A 20,689-nucleotide genomic window follows, 5' to 3' on the forward strand; every position below is an offset into this window, starting at 1 on the left:
AGAATTGGATCGTTTTATTTACATCAATACCGGAGAAGAAATCGAAACGAGAATATTTATGGCAACGATTTTAAGCTATTTAATCATTTAATCTTAAGTAATTTAACTAATGCTTTTTAAAACTAATTTATGATCTGGAGACCGACTTCGAAAGTACCGTACAACCCGAGGCTAAGACAACCAGAAAAATCAGGAAGTGATCGAAGATAGCGGTAGCCTCTACTAAAAGAAACTCTTCCCCCTCTACGTAAGTCAATTTCTAGAATACTTAATAAATTGTTAACTAAAAAAAGAAAACTGATACAAAACCGAAAACTCTTAACAAAAGCGCGCGGGAGAAGAAAATCCATTCTTTAATACGAAACGATTACGTAATTTCTCGAGCACACAGCACGTGCAAATCTATCCCCCTCCCGACGACACGTGACCGACGAGGGCGTGGCGGACATTGAGCTAGAAACTCGATCTACAAAATCGTGTTTCTCCTCACCGAAACGACACGCTACCCATACGATAACGACGGTAATCGTACACGAATTCCGTCACTAACATCGCTCGAAAAAACAAAAGAAAATAATAATAATAATAATAATAAAACAAAAAATGTACCCCCTGGAAGCCCTCTTAATTTAGAATAAGTTCAAGGTCACTTTGTAAAAATCCAAAAAAGGACTACGCCCAGTTTTTTATATATATATATGTACTGTACATATATGTGTGAATGTGTGTGTGTGTTTTAGTTTTGTGTAACTATGAAATCGGAAAAGAGTTTTCTCACGCTTTTTTTTTTTTTTGTATCATTCACCCAGACCCATTAAAGCCCGGACATGTAAAAATCGAACAGAAGCGCATTCACTATTGAGAAGAGCGAAGAAGGAAGTGACGAAAACGGACCAACAAATGGTAGACAGATGTCATTCTAAGGTCTATCCATCCTGCTACAGCACTAGTTTCTATTCTAAACGGTAGTAGGTCAAGCATTATGCGCGGTCCCCTACACACACACACACACACAAAAAAAAAAAAAAAAATTATTACAAGTGGAAGGTTGCGCAACTTACCTTATCCGCGTCAATCCGGTTTTCCACTTCGGAACTTACAGCTTGTTTCGAATTTTCGGATCCTTCGAAATCGATCACATTGTTGTTATTGTTTTCGCTAGCATTTGGCTGACAGTTTCCAGCATTGGCTGGACAGTTGTTCCCGCAGGACATTGGAAGCCGTCGATGGAATTTTGATTCTTTACGGCTGCGGGACTACTCGGTTTCCATCTGTTCAATAATAAAAAAAAAAGACAAAAGAATCAGATTTTTGTGCCCAATTTTTTTTTCTTTAATAACAATCGAGTCCTCGATAAGTTTCGAAATATTTAAGCTTTCGATTGAAAAAAAATCGGATTTATAACATAAAAAAACTGTTTAAAATTTAATTATAATTACTTAATATTGCGCTGTAAACTGCACGAAATATTTTATAAGAGTTCCTTGCCGGTTACATAAAAATGTCGCACTTAAACTCATTCTAGCAACGTTGAAACAATTAAAAATTTTCTTTTATGTTAAATTATTAAAAGAAAAAGGATATGAAATTATTTCTGTAACTATTTTCTGAGAAAAATAATTATTAATTTAGAAATATTTAACTTTCAAATTTTCACTTCTACAAATCTTATCGAATTTCCGTCATTTTTTTTGTTAACATCCAAGACCTACATTTCGAGCGAAGTTACGAAATAATTAAAAAACACGTAATTATTATTATTTTTTAAATTTATTAAATAACTTTTTAATGCCACCCTTCGCCTATTCTTCAAGTATTGAATAATATATAGAAAAATTGAAAGTTATCTTTAGAATGATAATTCTTTTCACTCGAAATGCAAACAGCTCAACAGAATATTAATATATATAATAATAAAATGTACACGTAAATTATAGGGACAAAATACAGATTTATGGGCGTTAAGAAGAATAACTTTCGAACTACCATTTAAACGCATTAAACTTTGACGTGTTAAAGCATTGTATTTTATATAATATATGAAAAGCCAAAGATTATACAAGAGTTTTAGTATTCTTGCAATGTAATTCGGATCTTAAAGAGTGTATTTTGTCATATCGACCATCCAACAGTCAATCCAATCCACTAACACGTAAGACTATATATAACATAATAATGTTGTGTCGAACGATAGGTAAGCGGCCTAAATCCTCGCACTTGTGTCAAGTCAATCATTCTAAAAAGATTCGAAATATATACGTGTATACTGTAAAATTTTCTTGGGGTTGTTGTTCGTGCGCGTGTGGATAATTGTGTGCTGTGCGACACACACAACCACACGGGCGCAGAATTGTATACAAGAATAGTGCAAATAAAAATTCTCTTTGAAGTGTTTAAAAATTATATATCAATTAAATTGCAGGAAGTAAAATATCTTATTTAATAAATAAATGAAAAACAAAATCGGCAATACATTACATAGAAATTACTTACCATCAACTTACTAAATGTTAAGCCAAACCTTAACAGTAATATTTGAAGAAAACCGAATTTAATTTCGTCAATTTTGAATTTAAAAACAGAGAAAGTTAATATTTTATGACTTCCCAATAATTTGATAAGAAAATCATCGTAAAAACTTTCATTTCTACTAATTTAATATTCGGAAACTGATCTAAATATAACATGAAGGGAAAATTATTCGACTTTGGCATACAAATCAATGTGGCTGGGCAGAAAGAATCGATCTACAAAATATATGAATGTCAAAAAACCAAATTCAAAGTTTAATGAAATGGCAGAATTATGAGAAAATCGAATACCAATAAAAAGCAATGACAATTTTTTACTGCTTTTATTCCTATTTTTAATCATTTAAATAAATATTTTGCATATTTTGTCCATACGTTTTCATTTTTCCTGCGGCAGTAAAGAAATTTCTTGATCTGTTCTGCATTGATCTATCCAAAATAACTGAACGGGTAATAAATATTTCTTTTTTTTTTATGTTACATTTCTTTGACATTAACTTTAAAAATTTTCAGTAGACCTATTATTATATTATATCATCAAAATCGATACAGACAAATATATCAGATTATCAATCATAACAGTGAACTGTTATAAATGATAACTCAGCATAAAAGTTGGAGGGAAGTTAACTTCCTAGAAAATTTTCCTATTAAAAAAAGTTAAAACTGAAAAACCCATTCTTTAGCATCTTTGTTAATAACACTTTCATCAAATTACAGATATTTTTGAGAATTGATTCACTAAATCTGATCCTCTGATCTTTGCTATGCTGATGGAGCAGTGTATTGTATATCATAGATTACATAATATTTTCTCAACATTTTTCTACATCTCAGTTCCATCTTGATATATCTGTAAAATTTTTTCTATTTATAAAATATGTGATGATAAGGCAATTGCATATAACATAACTTTCTTTGAGGGAATATAAATAGTAAACTTTCCACTTCTATCAGACACTGAATGTAAAGAAATATACATAACACTAGTAGTATCAAATGAACTCAACAATAAGAAATCTTTATGCTTTCTATAATTATCACTGTATCTCTATATCCTATGGAGAAACTTCTTTCATAAGCACCGTTGGGGTCACTCCAGATAAAATGTATTAATACCAAACTGTTACCAAGTCTGTTATTTTTAGATTCTGGTGCAGAAGAATAAAAATTATATATAATACACTGCATATAAACATCACCTTTTTAACACTTGATAGTTGTATTTCAGTTGTTTTTAATTTCTCTCAATAAAAATATCCCCATAAGAAATAGGCATCAATGAAACCAACAGGAGAAATTTCGAACTTTGAAAGATAAGTTTCAAAATATTATTTTTCTTTGTCAACACAGAAACAAAAGAATTATTATTTTTTTGTTTGCATGTTTCTAATTTAGTATGTGAAATGTAGAATTTTATTAAACAAATACATTAAATCAATGCTATAAACAATATAACATTTAAAGCCAGAATATTAATATCATATAACAAAAAAAAATCTATCAAATAATATTAGACCTCAATTTTTCACTTGTTCTTTAATTTTTTGAAAATAAATATAAAGGATATAATGCAAACTTCATAAATTTTAGTCAATTCTAACTTCTTGCATTCTAAAATAAAATATCAATTTTTGATTTTGAATTATTTTATTCATAAATAATAGTGACGTCGAGGCTGAAGTTTTCAATGCGAAAACGTGTATGTCGAACGTTCGGCGCCGCTTTCCTGTAAGCCTAGAAGTTTGACAATGGCGTTTGGAATGTCGAGCATGATTCCACTGACTTTCCAAACACCATTGTCAAACTTCTAGGCTTACAGGAAAGCGGTGCCGAACATCCAACGTACACATTTTCGTGTTTAGAACTTCGACCTCAACCTCGCTAATACTTTAATAATAAATTTCTAACAGTAAATGCTACAATAGCATTTGATATACAAAACACATTATTCAATAACTAATTAATATCAACTTTACACATACTTTCTGAAGAATGTCTATGGTAAAATTTTACAAAGAAATTTCCAAGAATAACAGTGAATTATATTTTACTTTCTCAATTTTCCTAAAACTGTTATCATTTTGTTCTTGATATTTTTAAGCTACATATAAGTGCAATATCCTTTTCTTACAAAAATTTTATTAATGCTTTGCAAAAACACAAATATTGGAAACATCAATCGCTGTACTCTGTTTTCAGTGCTTAAACTCAAATCATTGTAGAACAATTATCAAGTGAGAAAGTCATGCTGCTGATTACTGAAAATCAGCCTATTAATCTGCCAATGTAAACTGCTCTAACTCAAATAATTTCATTCATGTTATTTAATAAATTGCATTCGTTTTACTTTTTTAAACCCTAATCACAATTCAAAATTATACTGAACATCTTGACTTTTCTTCTTACTATTAATTTTTTATTCTTTATTTCGTTATGTTCTTCAAACAAAATAAAAATTATTATAGATGATAATAGATTTAAATCATTCTAATAAACCTACAAGCAAGTTTACTGTATATTGAAATATGTTTAGTTATCAACTACGCATCTTATAATTAGAGCTAGGATATCTAGGCATTAAAAATCATAAATTATGTCAATTTTAGTCCTCAAATGTCCTGGCTTTACTTTAATATACACTTGCATATAGGTTTATTATTCTAATATTTTTGTAAAGTTTAAATTTAGTAATATTTTGTTGAAAATTTACACACAGATATCATTAATACAAATAGTTAATATATATTCTCTCAACATTGTAACTATTAAACACATCAATCAAATGAGCAATACTACAAAATGATTTAATTAAAAATAAATTCACAACAATTAAGATTATTTCTGATTTTCCAATTAAAATCACCTTTAAATAGAGCTACTATACAAAAACTAAACCAGCACCTGATCACTCGCTGAGAGATATTTATTCTTAACACAAACGTTTTCAATCCAATCAATGGATCAAGTAAAATAGAACATTACAAAAAATAGAACAACAAGTTCAAAATACTACTATAAATAATGTTTTCTACAGAAATGATTATTTTTTGCTTAAAAGATGTCCAAATGTTCTTCAAACAGAATAAAAATGATTATAGTTTTTAAATCACTCTTAAATAACTTTATGCAGAGCTAAAAGACAATTAAATACAATACAATATAATAAATACAACTTAGATTAGTCTATCACAATGGGCAAATGATAATTTATTTACTATTGTTTCAAACACGTTACATGAAATAAAAAATTACAATTAAAATAAAAATGAATCTGAAATGAAAATGCAAGTTAGAAGAACATTGACACTAGAGTTTCAAGTGATGCAAGATGTTCCATCTCGGTAATCAAGTCCAGCTGTAGAATCCAGAAAGATTTATTTATTCTGACACTAAAGTAATTCAACAATTAATCTAATGTGCCAGTATCTTGATATCATAAGAATTACAAATAAATGTATCAGTTTATTAAATTCTTACATCTGATGAGATACGGTTAATTTTAGTAACTGAAAGTTTCTATATTTATTAGTATGCAGCAATTCAGAACTATTAATGCATAACTTCCTCAACTGAACTCAGATATACAATTTTACAATTCTTAGCATGTAAAACCATTCAGTGCCTCTCTGTTTTCCTTGCAATAACATGTAAATTAGTATAATATTCAATATTAATGTTCCTGAATTATAATTTTACATATTTCTTGCTACATAAGACCAAACAATTATATTTCAAATAAAATGGTATAAATGGAATTATTTACTACAATTTAATATGATTTTGTATAAATTGATAATACATGTTGAGGTCAAAGAAATTTTCACACAAGTTTGTAATATTGGTTTTAAAACAAAACAATAGCCGTTCCCATAGAAACATTTTGGCCATGAAAGACACACCTTTATCAATAAACAGTCCAAATGATTATGGTTAAATAGGGAAATGTACAAGTGCAAAGTCATTCACATACCATATCTAATGTAAACACTACTTCATTTAATTATAGAACCTAAAATTTGTGTACTTTGTCAATGAATTTCTTCATTACGTATATAATAGCATTGTGTAAAGAAATTTTCTTCCATAAATCTACTCAATTACTGTTCTTATTGAACAAAGTACCTTTATATATGGATGATTAGAAATCCATGCATGGGGAATTTTTAGGAAAAAAACAATAAAGATTAAAATATTTAGTAGAAAAAGTTTAAAATTATAATTAATAATATAAAATAGAGAATTAAAACACAAACAAAACAAATATTTATAAAATTTTAAATGAAAGTATTAGAAAAATTACTGATAATACATGAAGAAATGATAAAAGTGGAATTATTGATATTGCAAATTGATTATTAATAAACTTAGAACATTTTAAAATGTTGAAGGCAGGTGAAGATAAAGCAGTTTTATACAAAATAAAACTTCTTTACTACATAGATTTTGTAGTTTGTCAGTTATCAGATATTTGTTGTCATTGCATAATAAAAATCCAGAAGAAAATAGTTTTAAAGTTCAAAACAATCTCTCAATTAAATAAGTCTTAAATCAGAAAATTAATATTTTCAAGAGTTCTATAAGCTTCAAATCCCAAATAAATCATCTTTTAAACATCTTTACATAACTTTACATCTTCATCTTTTAAATAACTTTTATGTTTCTTCATTCAAAAGTTCATTTCACTTAAATTAACAAAGATGAATTGAAGAATAGTTCTATCCAATAAATACATACATATATACATATAATAATACTGAATAAGATAATCAGCAAACAAATTACAATGATTTTTTTTGTACTAAAAATGTAACAATAATGTTAAAGATCTTCCACATAAAAATGATAATAAAAAGGAGATTATGTAAATAATGTAAACTGTACTTAAAAAGTCTTGGATATATCAAAAAATAAAAATAATTACAGTATAATCTAGCTACCAAAATTTCAGTTTTCTATACACTGCTGGCCAACACCGTGACGGACTACAGATATTGAAACATCCTTCATGGTGTTGCATTTTGCCTGGCCAGCAGTGTATTTTAAAAATCTTCATGTTTCACCATCAAATATATCTAAAATTTAAGATGCATCTAATGATGAAGTAAGATTTTGAAAAAATGTTCCTATTAAAATTTTTATCCTGGACTGCTATAATTGTTTAAATTTGATTTTAAAGGTCTTAATTCTTTCTAAATAATCAATTCTGGACAAATTTTCTATGGAAATACTGTTGATATTATATCTAACTCTGTTACTTGTATACATTCTGCTAATCTGTTTCCAAAAAGAAGCACTACTTTTAAAATACTAATCGGAGAATAGAGTAAAACGAAATTCATGGAATAAAAGTTTTCAAAGAATTTAGAAATAATATGAACCTAAAAAACTGCAACATCCAAGCAGTAAAAGTATTTCAAGGATAAATAATCATTAAAATAAAAATGTTATTTTAATGATTAGCCATCTTTGAAATATTTTTAAAAGCAGATTAAAAATCATATTATTGATAAATAGAAAAAATAAATATGTAACTTGTTTCTAGGAAAATCTTTGCTACTTTATTCACTTAAAGATTTTATCAGAAATGATTAAAATTCTAATAGAATGACTAATTTACACAACATTGCACATGGTAATACTTTCTATTCCAATATTCTTAATCAAATTTTGCATTGATTAACCTCTCTACTGTCTAACTGTGCTTCATATGACATTTTTGTTTCTAGAATACTTTTTGATTTCCAATCAAACAGACAATTTACTAAGTGGAAATCACCATCATCACTATAAGGCATGAAGTATCTGCAGGAAAGAAGCAAAGGAAAAGAGATGTCGGGAGTATTTTTTGATATCCTTGGCATTGTTCACTTTAAATTTTCTCCTGAGGGATGAACAGTAAATAAGGAAGTGTATACGAAAATTCTTTACAGCTTTACAGAAGCAATGACATATAAAAGAGAAGTGGGAATAAAAGATGCTTGTGATATGCCTGCCCATTACTCAATTTTAGTTAAAATGTATCTAGCAAAATATAATATTTAGTGCATTACTTAGATCTTGAATCATGCAATTTTTCACCTGCTTGATAAAGTGAAAAGGCTTTGAAAATGAGGTATTTCAAAACCACAGATGACAATATTCAGGTCATGATAGCTGTCCTGCACAAAGTGAAGAAAGACGTCTTCCAAACAATGTATGACTGGCTCAACCATAATACTTTGAAGAGCATATTGTTTAAATCTCTTCAAATGTAACCAATTTCAGAAATAAAAATATTTCCATAAACTTTTTGATGCTACTGGAAGAAATAAACTTATATATTTAGAAGCTTCACTGAAGTTATGATAGAAAAACGTATGTACTTAAAAGATTTCACATAATTTATATTGCATGGAAATGTGAGAAAGCTGACTTGTTTTCTCTCTAACTCAACACTAAAATAAAGAATACATATCTTGCACATAAATTTCTTAACACATTTATGTTTTAAATATTAAATCAACTTGACATTGTAAAAAAAAAGGGTTAGATTTACTTTAGGTAGCCAAAATTGCAGCTCGTCTCTAATTCCAGCAAACAGAAGAAGGGAAACAGTGGGGATGCACGTTCTAACCTAACCTATTCTAATAATTTGGTTGGTAATAATTATGGTAATTTATTAGAATAGGTTAGGTTAGGTTAAAACATGCATCCCCACTGTTTCCCTTCTTCTGTTTGCTGGAATTAGAGACGAGCTGCCATTTTGGCTACCTAAGGTAAATCTAACCAAAAAATGATACAGTTTAGAATGAAAAAATGTAACAATAGTTCAATCTAAATCTGTAATGACAACTAATTTATATCATGAAAATACTTTTAAATTTTCAATTTTATAAACCACTTATACTAAGAATCTGAAAACTTATCAAAGTAAATCTAGAACTATTTACTTATAATTCAGTATTCCATACATGTATGGAGTACTGAGTATAAATGATAGATTTTTAAAAATTATATAAGAGGCTAACTGGCTCTAGAAGCAGATAATCTCAGAAAATTCCCGATTTTTCTAGTCAATTAGTCTCACTTCAAATGAATATCTGAGATAATCTTAAGGGAATAAAGATAACAAAAGAATGTTGCTGCCCACATCATTTCCTTTCTAATGCTTGTAGTTAAAATTTGATAATACTGTAAATCAATTGAGATAACAATCTCAGTGTAAAATGGAGATATCTGTAATTAAAAAATCAATGCAAAATACTTCACGGCAGTGATAATATATGTACAGTACAGTACAGTACATATTTCTAAATTGTTCTAAATGTACATATGTTTGAAATTAATGCAAAGACCATAAATTAAGTAAAATTACTGGTAGGAGAGTGTACAATTGTAATTTATTAGTTGTTTTTTCTTTTACTTTTTGTATTTTTTTTTTCTAAATTGTTTGTTGAAAGTCTTTTTAATTGTAATTACTTTAGTGAATTTGAAAAAATGGTTTTTTGCCAATGGTTCAGCCATATTATACAGTAAAACCTGTATAAACCAAAATCACACAATACTAAGTATTTTTTCTAGTTTGGCAGGTTTTACTGTACTTGTTTTGATGTAATAAAATTTCTTACTGTGTTGTATTAATAATGTACTTAATCATATAATTTGCAAACTATCTTTTTCACATGTTATGTTGAAAATTCTTAAAAATTAATATTTGAAAAACAGAATGTTGTACAGTCGAAGGCTAATATCTACAGAGATTATGTTCCTGAAAAGCTGCTACAAATGTAGAAAAAAAAATATATTGAAGTAATAAGGTTAAGGGATTGAAACATATATATTTTGAAAAATAGAAGCATATTTTCATATAGAGAAGTTTTGCTACTGCATTTCTAATCTCTGTTTCTTTTTTTAACGTATCTTATAGCTAGCCCTTTCAAAACCTTTTTATTTCCAGTAAAATATAATAATATTTACTTGCACAAGCAAACATTTTTGTATCTCTATCGAGATCTGCTTCAGGTTCAATAATATTCTACCAATGGAATACCCAAAGTTCCTTATAGAATGCCCAATACCCTTACAGTAGACACATTTAAGATGAAAGCATGAGCAATATAGCTGATGATTCATCTCTGCAAACAATTACCATTTTGTCTTGTCTTCAAGGAATGACTTTCTTTGACCTTTTTTGTATTTTGCCACTAGAATCTTTTTATTTAGATGACATAGTTTTTAAATAAACATATACTTGCTTATTGAAGAATCAATAAAATAAAATAAAAAACCAGTCAAACTTCAGCACAAATTCTTCAGCGTAAGTTTTGTTCGAATTTCACATTTGATTTAAGGAAAGTAACTGATGACGGACACTCAATGTGTTTGAAAATGTTCTTAATATTAAAGAATTTGTGCTGAAGTTTGACATAGTTTTTTTTTTTTTATCCTTACAAATCAACAAACCAAAATTCTCTTATAAAGTATAACACTGATATTCACAATACATTCTAATATAAAATACATTTTCTATCTGTATAAATAATGTCCTAAAATAACATGAGAGTATGAGATAGTCTCCCCAGCAAAGTATAATGGTCAATAATGGAAAGTGTAGTACCAGTAAAACTTTTAAGATAAAAACATTTGAAATTGCTTAACTTTCCATGAGGTACACGGATTATACATGCATATATGTAATCCATCACTATTCTTTTGACAATATATATATTTTTTCTGTTTAGTCCGTATACTTCTCTCTCACGGTAGCTGTTAAGAGGTCATTGATCTATCTTTAAATGCTATTTCAAATCTTTTTCGTTGATTTTAATCATTTATAACCTGCTAACATTACTGGCCTCAATGCATTGTACATCTGTAGAACTAATTATAAAGAGAAAAATGTAAAGAAGCAAAGTTTATAAAAAATATGATCTGGAAATAAACCTCAGCTTCTGTAAAGATGTGCTATTCTAAATATTCCATCTGAAATATGAAGGGCTTTCTTTATTGAGAAGTTATAAACTTTAAAACTACTCTTGAAAAGCAACATGACATTCTAGGTTGTTATGAATTTGTAGAATTTGTAAAAAATCAACAAGAAAAAAATATATATAATAAAATAGAAAATGGGTCTGCAATGAGCATTCAAATGCAGTTTGCAACAATTGCTTATAATAGCGAGGTTGCGGCTGAAGTTTTCATCTGTAAAACGTGAATGTCAAACATCGAGTGCCGCTTACAAGATACACGTTCACATTCAACGTTCACGTTTTAGAGATGAAAACTTCGGCCGCAACCTCACTAATAAGAGTGAAATTATACCTCAAGATGTAATAAACTTCATTTTTTTTATTTTTGATGAGACTATGTCTTGTTTATAAAATCATGCTGCTGTCAACAACTGGACACCTTAAAGGTATGAAGGAGTACATGTCAGGAGTTGCAATTTGACACAAAGTATTTGGTGTCCAAATCATGTGGGCATAAAAAGAAAACCCAGACTTGTAGGTAGTCAGCGGACCGAGAACTGAGCCAAAATAAAATACAAAATGGCAACACTATTTTTACAAACAGGTGCTAGTGCGAGATTTGTGCATGCATTGCTCATTGGGGAGTCGGAAATGCAAACATTGCAAAATCTAATTTTGACGAACACGTGTGTTGGAAAGTTAAGAATGCAAATGTTGCAAAATCGAATTTTGACAAACGAATCTTTGAAAAAACCCATTTACGTGTCCTGTGTTATTCCTGACATATCTCTAGTCATGACCTGATGGCCCTGACCGGTTGACCTGAGATATCTAGTTTCAGCATCGGAACGTTTTTGAAACTAGATGGTGCTAGTCGTTATAATTTTATATTATAATGACTAGCATCATAAGCACTGCCGATATTTTGCACAAATTTCCAAAATATAATTTTTTTGTTTTTACATTTAATATATTTATTTATTATTATTTATTAATTATTTATTTAATTATTTTTTTATTTTGTTTGTGCAAAATAAAAAAATAATTTTGGACAATACAATAGCCACGATTATTTTTTTCAAAAACAGGAAATTTTTGTTAGGCATTGACAAAAATTCAACCCAGGGCAATATGCAACGGAGAGAAATTTCGATATTCAATAGGTTAATTTCACCAAAAATGCATCACGGATGACCTTGGAGAATGAGAACGAGACCTGCCATGAGCGTCGAAGTGATCCCGCTTAGTAGTGAGTCTCCGAGACATAGTCTTGTACCAAAAATGGCCTTGCCATTTTACTTGTTCTATTTTTAATATTCAAAAATACAGAAGTATTTGTTTACAATTACAGAACACATGTAAGATACATGTATAATTTTTTTTAATAAAAACTTCTTATTTCCTAAATTATCACAAAATTTGTTATGGACGTCAATAGTAATCCATGTACCTACTTTCTAACATAAGAGGTCATGCCTAACATAGAGTTACTGTAATAGTCTACAGAGGGTTGACTGCATTCCATAATGCCAATTTGCATATTACCCATAGTTCCAGTTGTAGGAAATAGAATAAAAGCAACTGGCCCATGTGCTGCTGTATATTCTGAGTTTTACTTTTAATAAGTAAGGTTTATCTATCGCAAATATGCCACCTAAAATTTCAGACTTTTGGGCAGGTTATGTAACTGCGCTTTCCAACACAAAATATTTGCCAACTCAAATTATTAAAATGTGCAAAAATTGTGGTTTTAATGTTTCACGATATGGGATACAGTCAGTTCTCAAAAGAAATGATTTGCAAGAGCCAGGACCGTTCATCAAGTGTTTCAATTCGGCCCAGAAAAAGGAATGCCCCAAGCCGCACATCAGAAGTGATAGCAAAAGTGTGATGACTGATCAGTAGTTCAAATCCAAAAACCCAGCAAAGTATTGCCCAGAGTGTTGGAATAGCCCAGTCCACAGTTCATGCCATCATTCACAAGAATTTGAAACTAGAGAAATGCCATAAAGGTCGAATTCACAAGCTGCTGTCTCGTCGCATCCAAGAACGAAAGACCCAACTGCCAAAAACTGTACAAAAAGTATCTTTCGATAAACAAGTGGCAGTTTGTAGTCACGCTAGATGAAGCATGGGTGTACATGGACAATTGTAACAAATCACAGGCAATTTACTACAGACCATCAGATGAGAGACCATACAAAAACAGTTTAAGGAATGTCACAAAAGTTTTCCATCAGGCTTTATGGTCATTGTGGGTTATTGTTATCATGGTAAACTAAACTTCAGAGAAGTCGAAAAAAACGTTAAAATTAATTCGATGTATTACCAGACTAATGTTCTGGAATGTCTATACTGTGAAGAGATCCCTGCTTTGTACAGAAATGACCAAACAAATGTATGGGTGCATCAAGACAAAGCTTCTAGTCATACCTCCAAATCAACCCAAGATTTCATCCATGTATTGGAACAGGAAACAGGAATCCATACCATCCCTTTCGATGACATTCCCGTGAAGTCACCCGATGCGGCTCCAATGAACTACTGTGCGTTTGGTCTATTGAAACGAGCTCTGAGAAGCCGTCGTCCAAAAACAATGGCAGGCTTATGGAAAGCCTGTAAGAAGGAATGGGACCGTTTAGACATGAATATTCTTCAAAGAAGTCTTCTACAGTGGAAACTTTGCTGTAGGGTTAAAGTTTCACAACATGGCCATCAGATGAAGAATAATCGAAACTGGCACCGTGGCATTTAGGTTACTTTATAGGCCTCTTAATTCGGCGTTATGTAACGCAATCAACCCTCTGTATTTGTTCATTTTTTCTTTCTTTGTTAAATGTTTTATAAATAAAAGCATTTTAATTAGCTTTATTAATATGAACAAAAAAAAATGCTTGCAAATACCAAACTGTAAACTTATGAAATATTTGCATACAGAGTTTCGTCCATATATAATTTCACAGTGGAGAATATGTATATAATAATTCTTTTTTGTATTAAAGTTTATATATAATACTTAAAATTTACTAATTACACAAAAACAGCAGTGATATTTAGTTAAAATTCTTTTTGTATCCAATAATATAAAATAAGACAGAACTTCAAAGATAGTTTTTACTTCTTACAAAAATCCTTCTCTCACTGGAACTAGACAACGTAGTAACATAAAATATATATACCACAGCCTCAGGTTAAGTCCAGCAACATAGCTTAAAAACTTTACAAATGTTTTTGGTCTACCCTTGTTAAGTAGAAGTCATTCTAAAGTTGAATGTTTAAAGAATAAGGCAAAATTCAAACAAAAAACAAAAACATAGCATGCATATTTCAGAATGACTTTTACCTGATGAAGCATTAAGAAGTAGATCAAAACTTTCATAGAGCTTTAAAGCTGTGTTGCTGGTCTTGCCTGAGACTGTGGTGTATGTCTTTTATGTTTACTTCTTATAAATGTATTTTTATTTGAATTTATTAAAATTCACTTGCTGACAAATTATTAAAGAAAAATCTGAAATCAAGCTCTTTAAACTTAATAGTCCAATATTATCAAATTTCTCACAGTATTTCTTTATTCTTATCTCTAGCAATTACATCATCATATAAGAAAATGTTTCAGATGTTTGTCTTTACAAAAAAGTTCAGTACTCAAAACTGGGTATTAATATACAGATAAAAACTCTAACCTTGAAATTCTCGTAGCAGACTGATGAAAAAGTCCAGAAAAAACAAACACTTTTGGTTTATGTCTAAGACCTGTTTCAGGTTAAAGTTTGTCTTGGTTAAAATTTCAAGTGCCTCTAGTATCTTGAGTTGGTCCATGTTTGCCACTGTTCTAAACAATGTAGTTCGTTGGGATGCAATTTGAAAAAATTGTAGACCCATAAATTCCGACTGTCTTCCATCCGCCTTTCCATTTCGAGAACGAAATTAGACAGATGTAAAACAAGACCAGATATGGATACTTTAGGGCAGGAGGTCCCTGATTAACTATATACCAACTTCCAATGCAAACTGGAAGTCACATACTTCAATTCAAAACTTTTTCCTGAAAAGTGTTAGATACATGACTGGTACCTATTGTTAACACATTGAATGCCAGATGACTGTTTGCGTTATTGCCTAGGACGCCAACTACGAGTTGTCTCGTAGTTTGTTTACTTGCATATTTGTGCATCCACGATTAAATTCGTACTATATCAGTGTAAATATGAATAGATAGCCTCAGGGGCAAGAACAAAAAATCAATATTGGCTTACATGAACAGAACATTTATTAATAAATGAACAGAAAATATAATCATAAAAAGTTTATTCTAAATCAAAAGCAAAAGAATATTTTTATTGTTTGTGATCATTTTTAAAACAATCTTCCATGCAAAGGGCTAGCTTCTCTGGACAGATTGGACAAAAATATCGCATTTCTCAGCATTATTTAGCTTTGTTACAAATTTGACATGGCTTTGTCGGATGCAGTTTTTTTCGATAGATGGGATATTCTGTAAATAATGAAGCTCTCGCATTCTAATTTTTTTAAAAACTGGTTGAACCTCTTCTCCAATCAATGCCTCGATGAATGCTTCTCTAACGTTTATAAGTTTTATTTTAGAAAAAGTTGCTTTTTGAAACAGTTTGTGTGCATTGTGTATATATATTTATAATTTTATTATAAAAATAATTATAAAACAACACATTCAAGAAAGACATAAATGTGATGCACTCGACTCTATACCTGATTTATTACTAATGAATTTAGATGCACATCTCTGACTTGGCTGTAGCGAAATGACAGGTCGAATCATGTCTGTGCACGAATTAACTCGTAGTTTGACTTTAGCGAAGAGCTTTCTGTTACATAAGCCAACTACAAGATAATTTGTAGGATCTTTTTTTTAAAAAAACATATTCTATATGCTTTTTGATTATTACTATGTACTCTAATTAGAGTTTTTAATAATATAATATAATTAAATTAAGTTGGCATTTTACACCGGAATCTTGAAAAGTGACATGGCAGTCAATGTGTTAAAGGAAAAGTATGATGTATGGGGGCAAGTCACTACTAATTTAAGGTGGAGAGCATATGTTTTAAATTAAATAAATTAAAAATATGACTAAAAATTGCAGCCCGGCATTGTGGCAAGTACTTATTCCAGCACTTGATTTACTAATTACACAAACATTTTTGGTCCCATTTAGAGGCCTTTGTCAGGTAGTAAAGCCATTCCATTATACTTAACAAATACAGAATAAATTATAAAGTGTTCTACAAGAACAGTGTGACATAAATTTAAACCAAACATTTCCATAATGGTTATAATAACCTGACAAAGGTCACTAAATGGAGCTGAAAATTAGTAAATCAAGTACTAGATAAGTACTAAAGTTTATGTGTTATTGACTGCTGTTCCAGCTTTGTGAGTTTATATGGATATGCAATCATATTTTTTCAACTATGTTTAAACCATAATTGTGCATTTAATCAATGGTGGATTAGATGTGTATTAATAATCTAAAATAACTACAGAAGCAAAATAAAATAAAAATTAAAGTATAAAAAAATTATTAATTAAATAAATAATTAAAAAAATAAAACAAAATAAAATTTTTCTGTCTTTTAATAAGTTGTAATAAGACAACTTACTAAAAGACAGAAAAATTGAACTAACTATTGTTAGAAATTTATTGTGAAAGAATGATTCATTTCTAATATTTATTTTTCTAATCACATGCACTTCCAGAAATTCGGGAATAAATCTCATTCTTCTTTGTGTCTTCCTACAAACTGTCTAAAAATACTGATAGAGAGAGAGACTGTCATTCTAGTTCTCTCTCTGGCATACTTTTTCCATTAATTTGGTACTCCATAATATCTTTATATTCTTTACTTGCTTTCTTTAATCAAGTTATGAAATTTTTTTTTATTTTGCTATATTGACTTTCTGCACTCTACTTTTGAAAACTCCATTAAAACAAAATGCAATATACTATGGCACACATCAAATAAATCAATACCAATAAAAAAAACCTGTTTCGCTTTAATAGCAAAAAGATTCTTTATTCTTCCTCTATTAAAGTAATTGAATAATCTTTACATATTTTAAATTCTTATTTTAACCTATTACAGATAATAAGAAAAGAGACAATCAACACATTTATACATATACTGTACAAACATATCAAAGAATTTCATTAACTTTAATAGCAGAACTGTGATATGCAACTACATATCACAGTCAATATCACTGTACAATTTTTTCATAATCAAAATCAAAATAAAGAGTATTTTCTCAGACAAATGTATGATCTTGCACATTGAGAGAATAAGAAAGATAATTACTACTTTTTACAGTTTTTCACCTCATATCATAGCGGCAAACCTTTATTCAAAGGTGAGTCGAAACGGAATTCAAATTTTAGTAACTCCAAACTGAGGGTCAAATATATAATAGTAATTAAAAATATAACAAATAATGCTTATAAATTTTACTTTATCATTTTACTTTTTAATATCAAAAAATAACAATGAACTATATATAAGTAAAAATAAAATAATACTGTGATTGTAATGGCAACAAATATTTATAGTAATATTCATAGGGGTTCCAACAAGCTCTAGTTTGGTGTTTACCATAAATCCACTGCACCAGTGTATTTCCTTCCTTTATCACTCCTTTCAGTATCAGACATATTTAGTTTCTTTCATTTATCCCCACATTCAGCTTTCATTCTTCTCTCATCTAATCTGAATTTCTTCAGTCAACAGCTTTCTTTCATCACACATGCAGGACAAGAGCAGGTTATCTTTTAATCATTTCGAAACTATTGATCAAAGCGAAATATGCATTACGGACTTTAACGGTGTTGACACAATGACAAATTGCATCTTGGTTCACAAAAATGATGCTACATTTTCAAGACTCCATCACATACCAGATTTTGTGTCTTACCAAATCATTATCTGTTCATCCAGCAATAAGCTCTTGCTGCTCCCTCCAAACAGTAAAATTATAGAACATTATTTGCAGTATGTTCCTTTCATTGTTTTCAAATATCTTATAGTCAACAATGCTTAAATAAAATCAGCAAAAGTACTTTCAGTATCAAATGTTTTAATTACATTGTGTGTTTTTTTTTATTACATTGCATTAATGTCAGATTTCTATATACCAAATAAAATATTGTGTTTAATGGAAAATATGCTGTTATTTATTTGATGAGAAATTTTCTGAGATTCATAATTAGTGGCCTTTAAGACTTCTCATGACAGCTTTAGGATCCTGCTTTCAACTACATATACAAAGTTTTGAAGTCAATCAAATATTTTTTTATAATTTATAGAACCTAATACTTTTCAGTATTCAGTGCAGGTACCTTAAAATTATCATGTGTGTCATTGCTTAAGCCACAGGTCACAGGTTCATCACTGTTCTAGTTGTTCTGGTGATATCAAGATTCAGTATTGATAATCTTTACAGCAAATAATTTAGTGACACATAACAGTAAATTTCTACTAGGAATTCAATAGGTATATAGTAATGAATATTTCAAGCATTTGTTTAGAATCTTATGCAAAGAGCTGTAATTAATCTCTATAATTGCTTTAATTTCATTCATATGGCATTTTTTCACATAATGATTCATTTTTATAACAGTCTCAATTATAGCTTGAAACATTTATTTAATCATTCATAATTTTCACATTTTTGTTAACTTCAAAAAGCATTTGTTCTTTTGTTTTATTATTTATAACATAAAATATCGCAAATATATTGCACTCATTTGTCTATAAATATGTGACTTACTGTTATAAAGGAAATGTCCAAAAACTATATTGTTTGGGCATTTCGTATTGCAAATATAGATGCTATAACAAAGAAATATCTATATAATGAAATGCAAACAAACAAGTTCAATGCTCTTCTACAAGTAGAAAAAAACTTATTTTTTAAATTGCATTACAGTTTTAAATACACAAAATCATGTATAGCGTGAAAATTAACAACACAACTGTCTATTGGCATTACAGAAAAGATTTTACACGAGCACTTCTGACAGTTTATAACTGTCCTCTTCAAAGCACTATCATTAACAGAGAATGGAATGCTACTATTTGAAAAATGGAATACAAATGATAAAGACCACTTTTCAAAATTGTTCCTCATACACAAGCATGGAACATAACTGAAATATAAAATTACAGAATTTTAACAATCAGGATACACAATAAAATGAAATTAATAAAAATTTATGCCAAACCAAAATAAGAAAGTAAATACATAGCAGCATCATTAATGATATGAGATGCTTTTTGATGCAAAATACATAACTTAAAGACTAGAAGTTTAAGTAACACTATCCACAATTTTGGTACATCAAGTATGGGGAAGTTGCACAATGACATTAACACAATGAAAAGAGACTTCCAAATAATGTTCTTTGGTCTCCACAATGTCTTAGGGGCAAAGTTTGTGACCAAAGTGGATGAAACTTACCCTCTATTATCTGTTTAGTCAAGCTCTGTTGTATATTTATTATGCACTACATCTGCACAATGCTCTGCAAGACAGAGGCAGAGCATTTTGACAGTCACCCTAATATAAAACAGTTTCAACCCAGTTACAGAATTGAAGAGCTTATTTCCGAAGTTATGTATCTCCGTTTATCATTATGTTTTAGTTCATGGCACCAACACATTGATAATATGCTTCTCTATAGTGCTACAATATTTTATCCTGAAATGGGTTTTTCTTCTGTTGAAAAATGTATCATAAAATTGATTTTCTTTTCAAATGTGATGTTTTTCATTTTCTTTTTATTTCCAAACTGTCGCATTTCCATAAAAAGTATATATTGGTCACGTGACTATTTCACAGTAATGACTGCTAAGTGCAAGTGTTATTGCATTTCATTGTTTTCTTAATTTTTCTTCAATAATGGCCACATTTTCCAAAGAAGTTCAAAAAGTATTTAGTCAATATGCTAGAAAGAGGTTGTGTCCTTATTTTGTAGAAATTTTCGTAATAAAAATCTAAAAATCACAAAAATTAATTTGTTTTGTGATGGATGCAGTACACAAAACAAAAATTACACATTATTAGTAATGCTAAGTAAACTTTCAGACATATATAGTGTAATTTTTGAGATTATATATTCGGTGCAGGGTCACAGTTATTTACCCATACATAGGGCCTTTGGAAGGGTAGAAAAA

The 20,689-nt window shown here is 29.4% G+C and overlaps 1 protein-coding gene across 1 annotated transcript in view; it reads right to left on the bottom strand.

Moving 5' to 3' along the window:
- Window positions 1–20,689, bottom strand: part of LOC136974251 (F-box/WD repeat-containing protein 7-like) — a 77,272-nt gene that overhangs the window by 35,539 nt on the left and 21,044 nt on the right. Inside the window, 1 exon segment of the mRNA XM_067269088.1 lies at window positions 1,062–1,271. Within this exon segment, the coding sequence (XP_067125189.1) occupies window positions 1,062–1,214 (153 nt within the window). The 5' untranslated portion in view covers window positions 1,215–1,271.

The sequence above is a fragment of the Centruroides vittatus genome, unplaced genomic scaffold (assembly GCF_030686945.1).
Source record: "Centruroides vittatus isolate TY-2023 unplaced genomic scaffold, ASM3068694v2 contig_345, whole genome shotgun sequence".
In the NCBI taxonomy this organism is placed as follows: Eukaryota; Metazoa; Arthropoda; class Arachnida; order Scorpiones; family Buthidae; genus Centruroides; species Centruroides vittatus.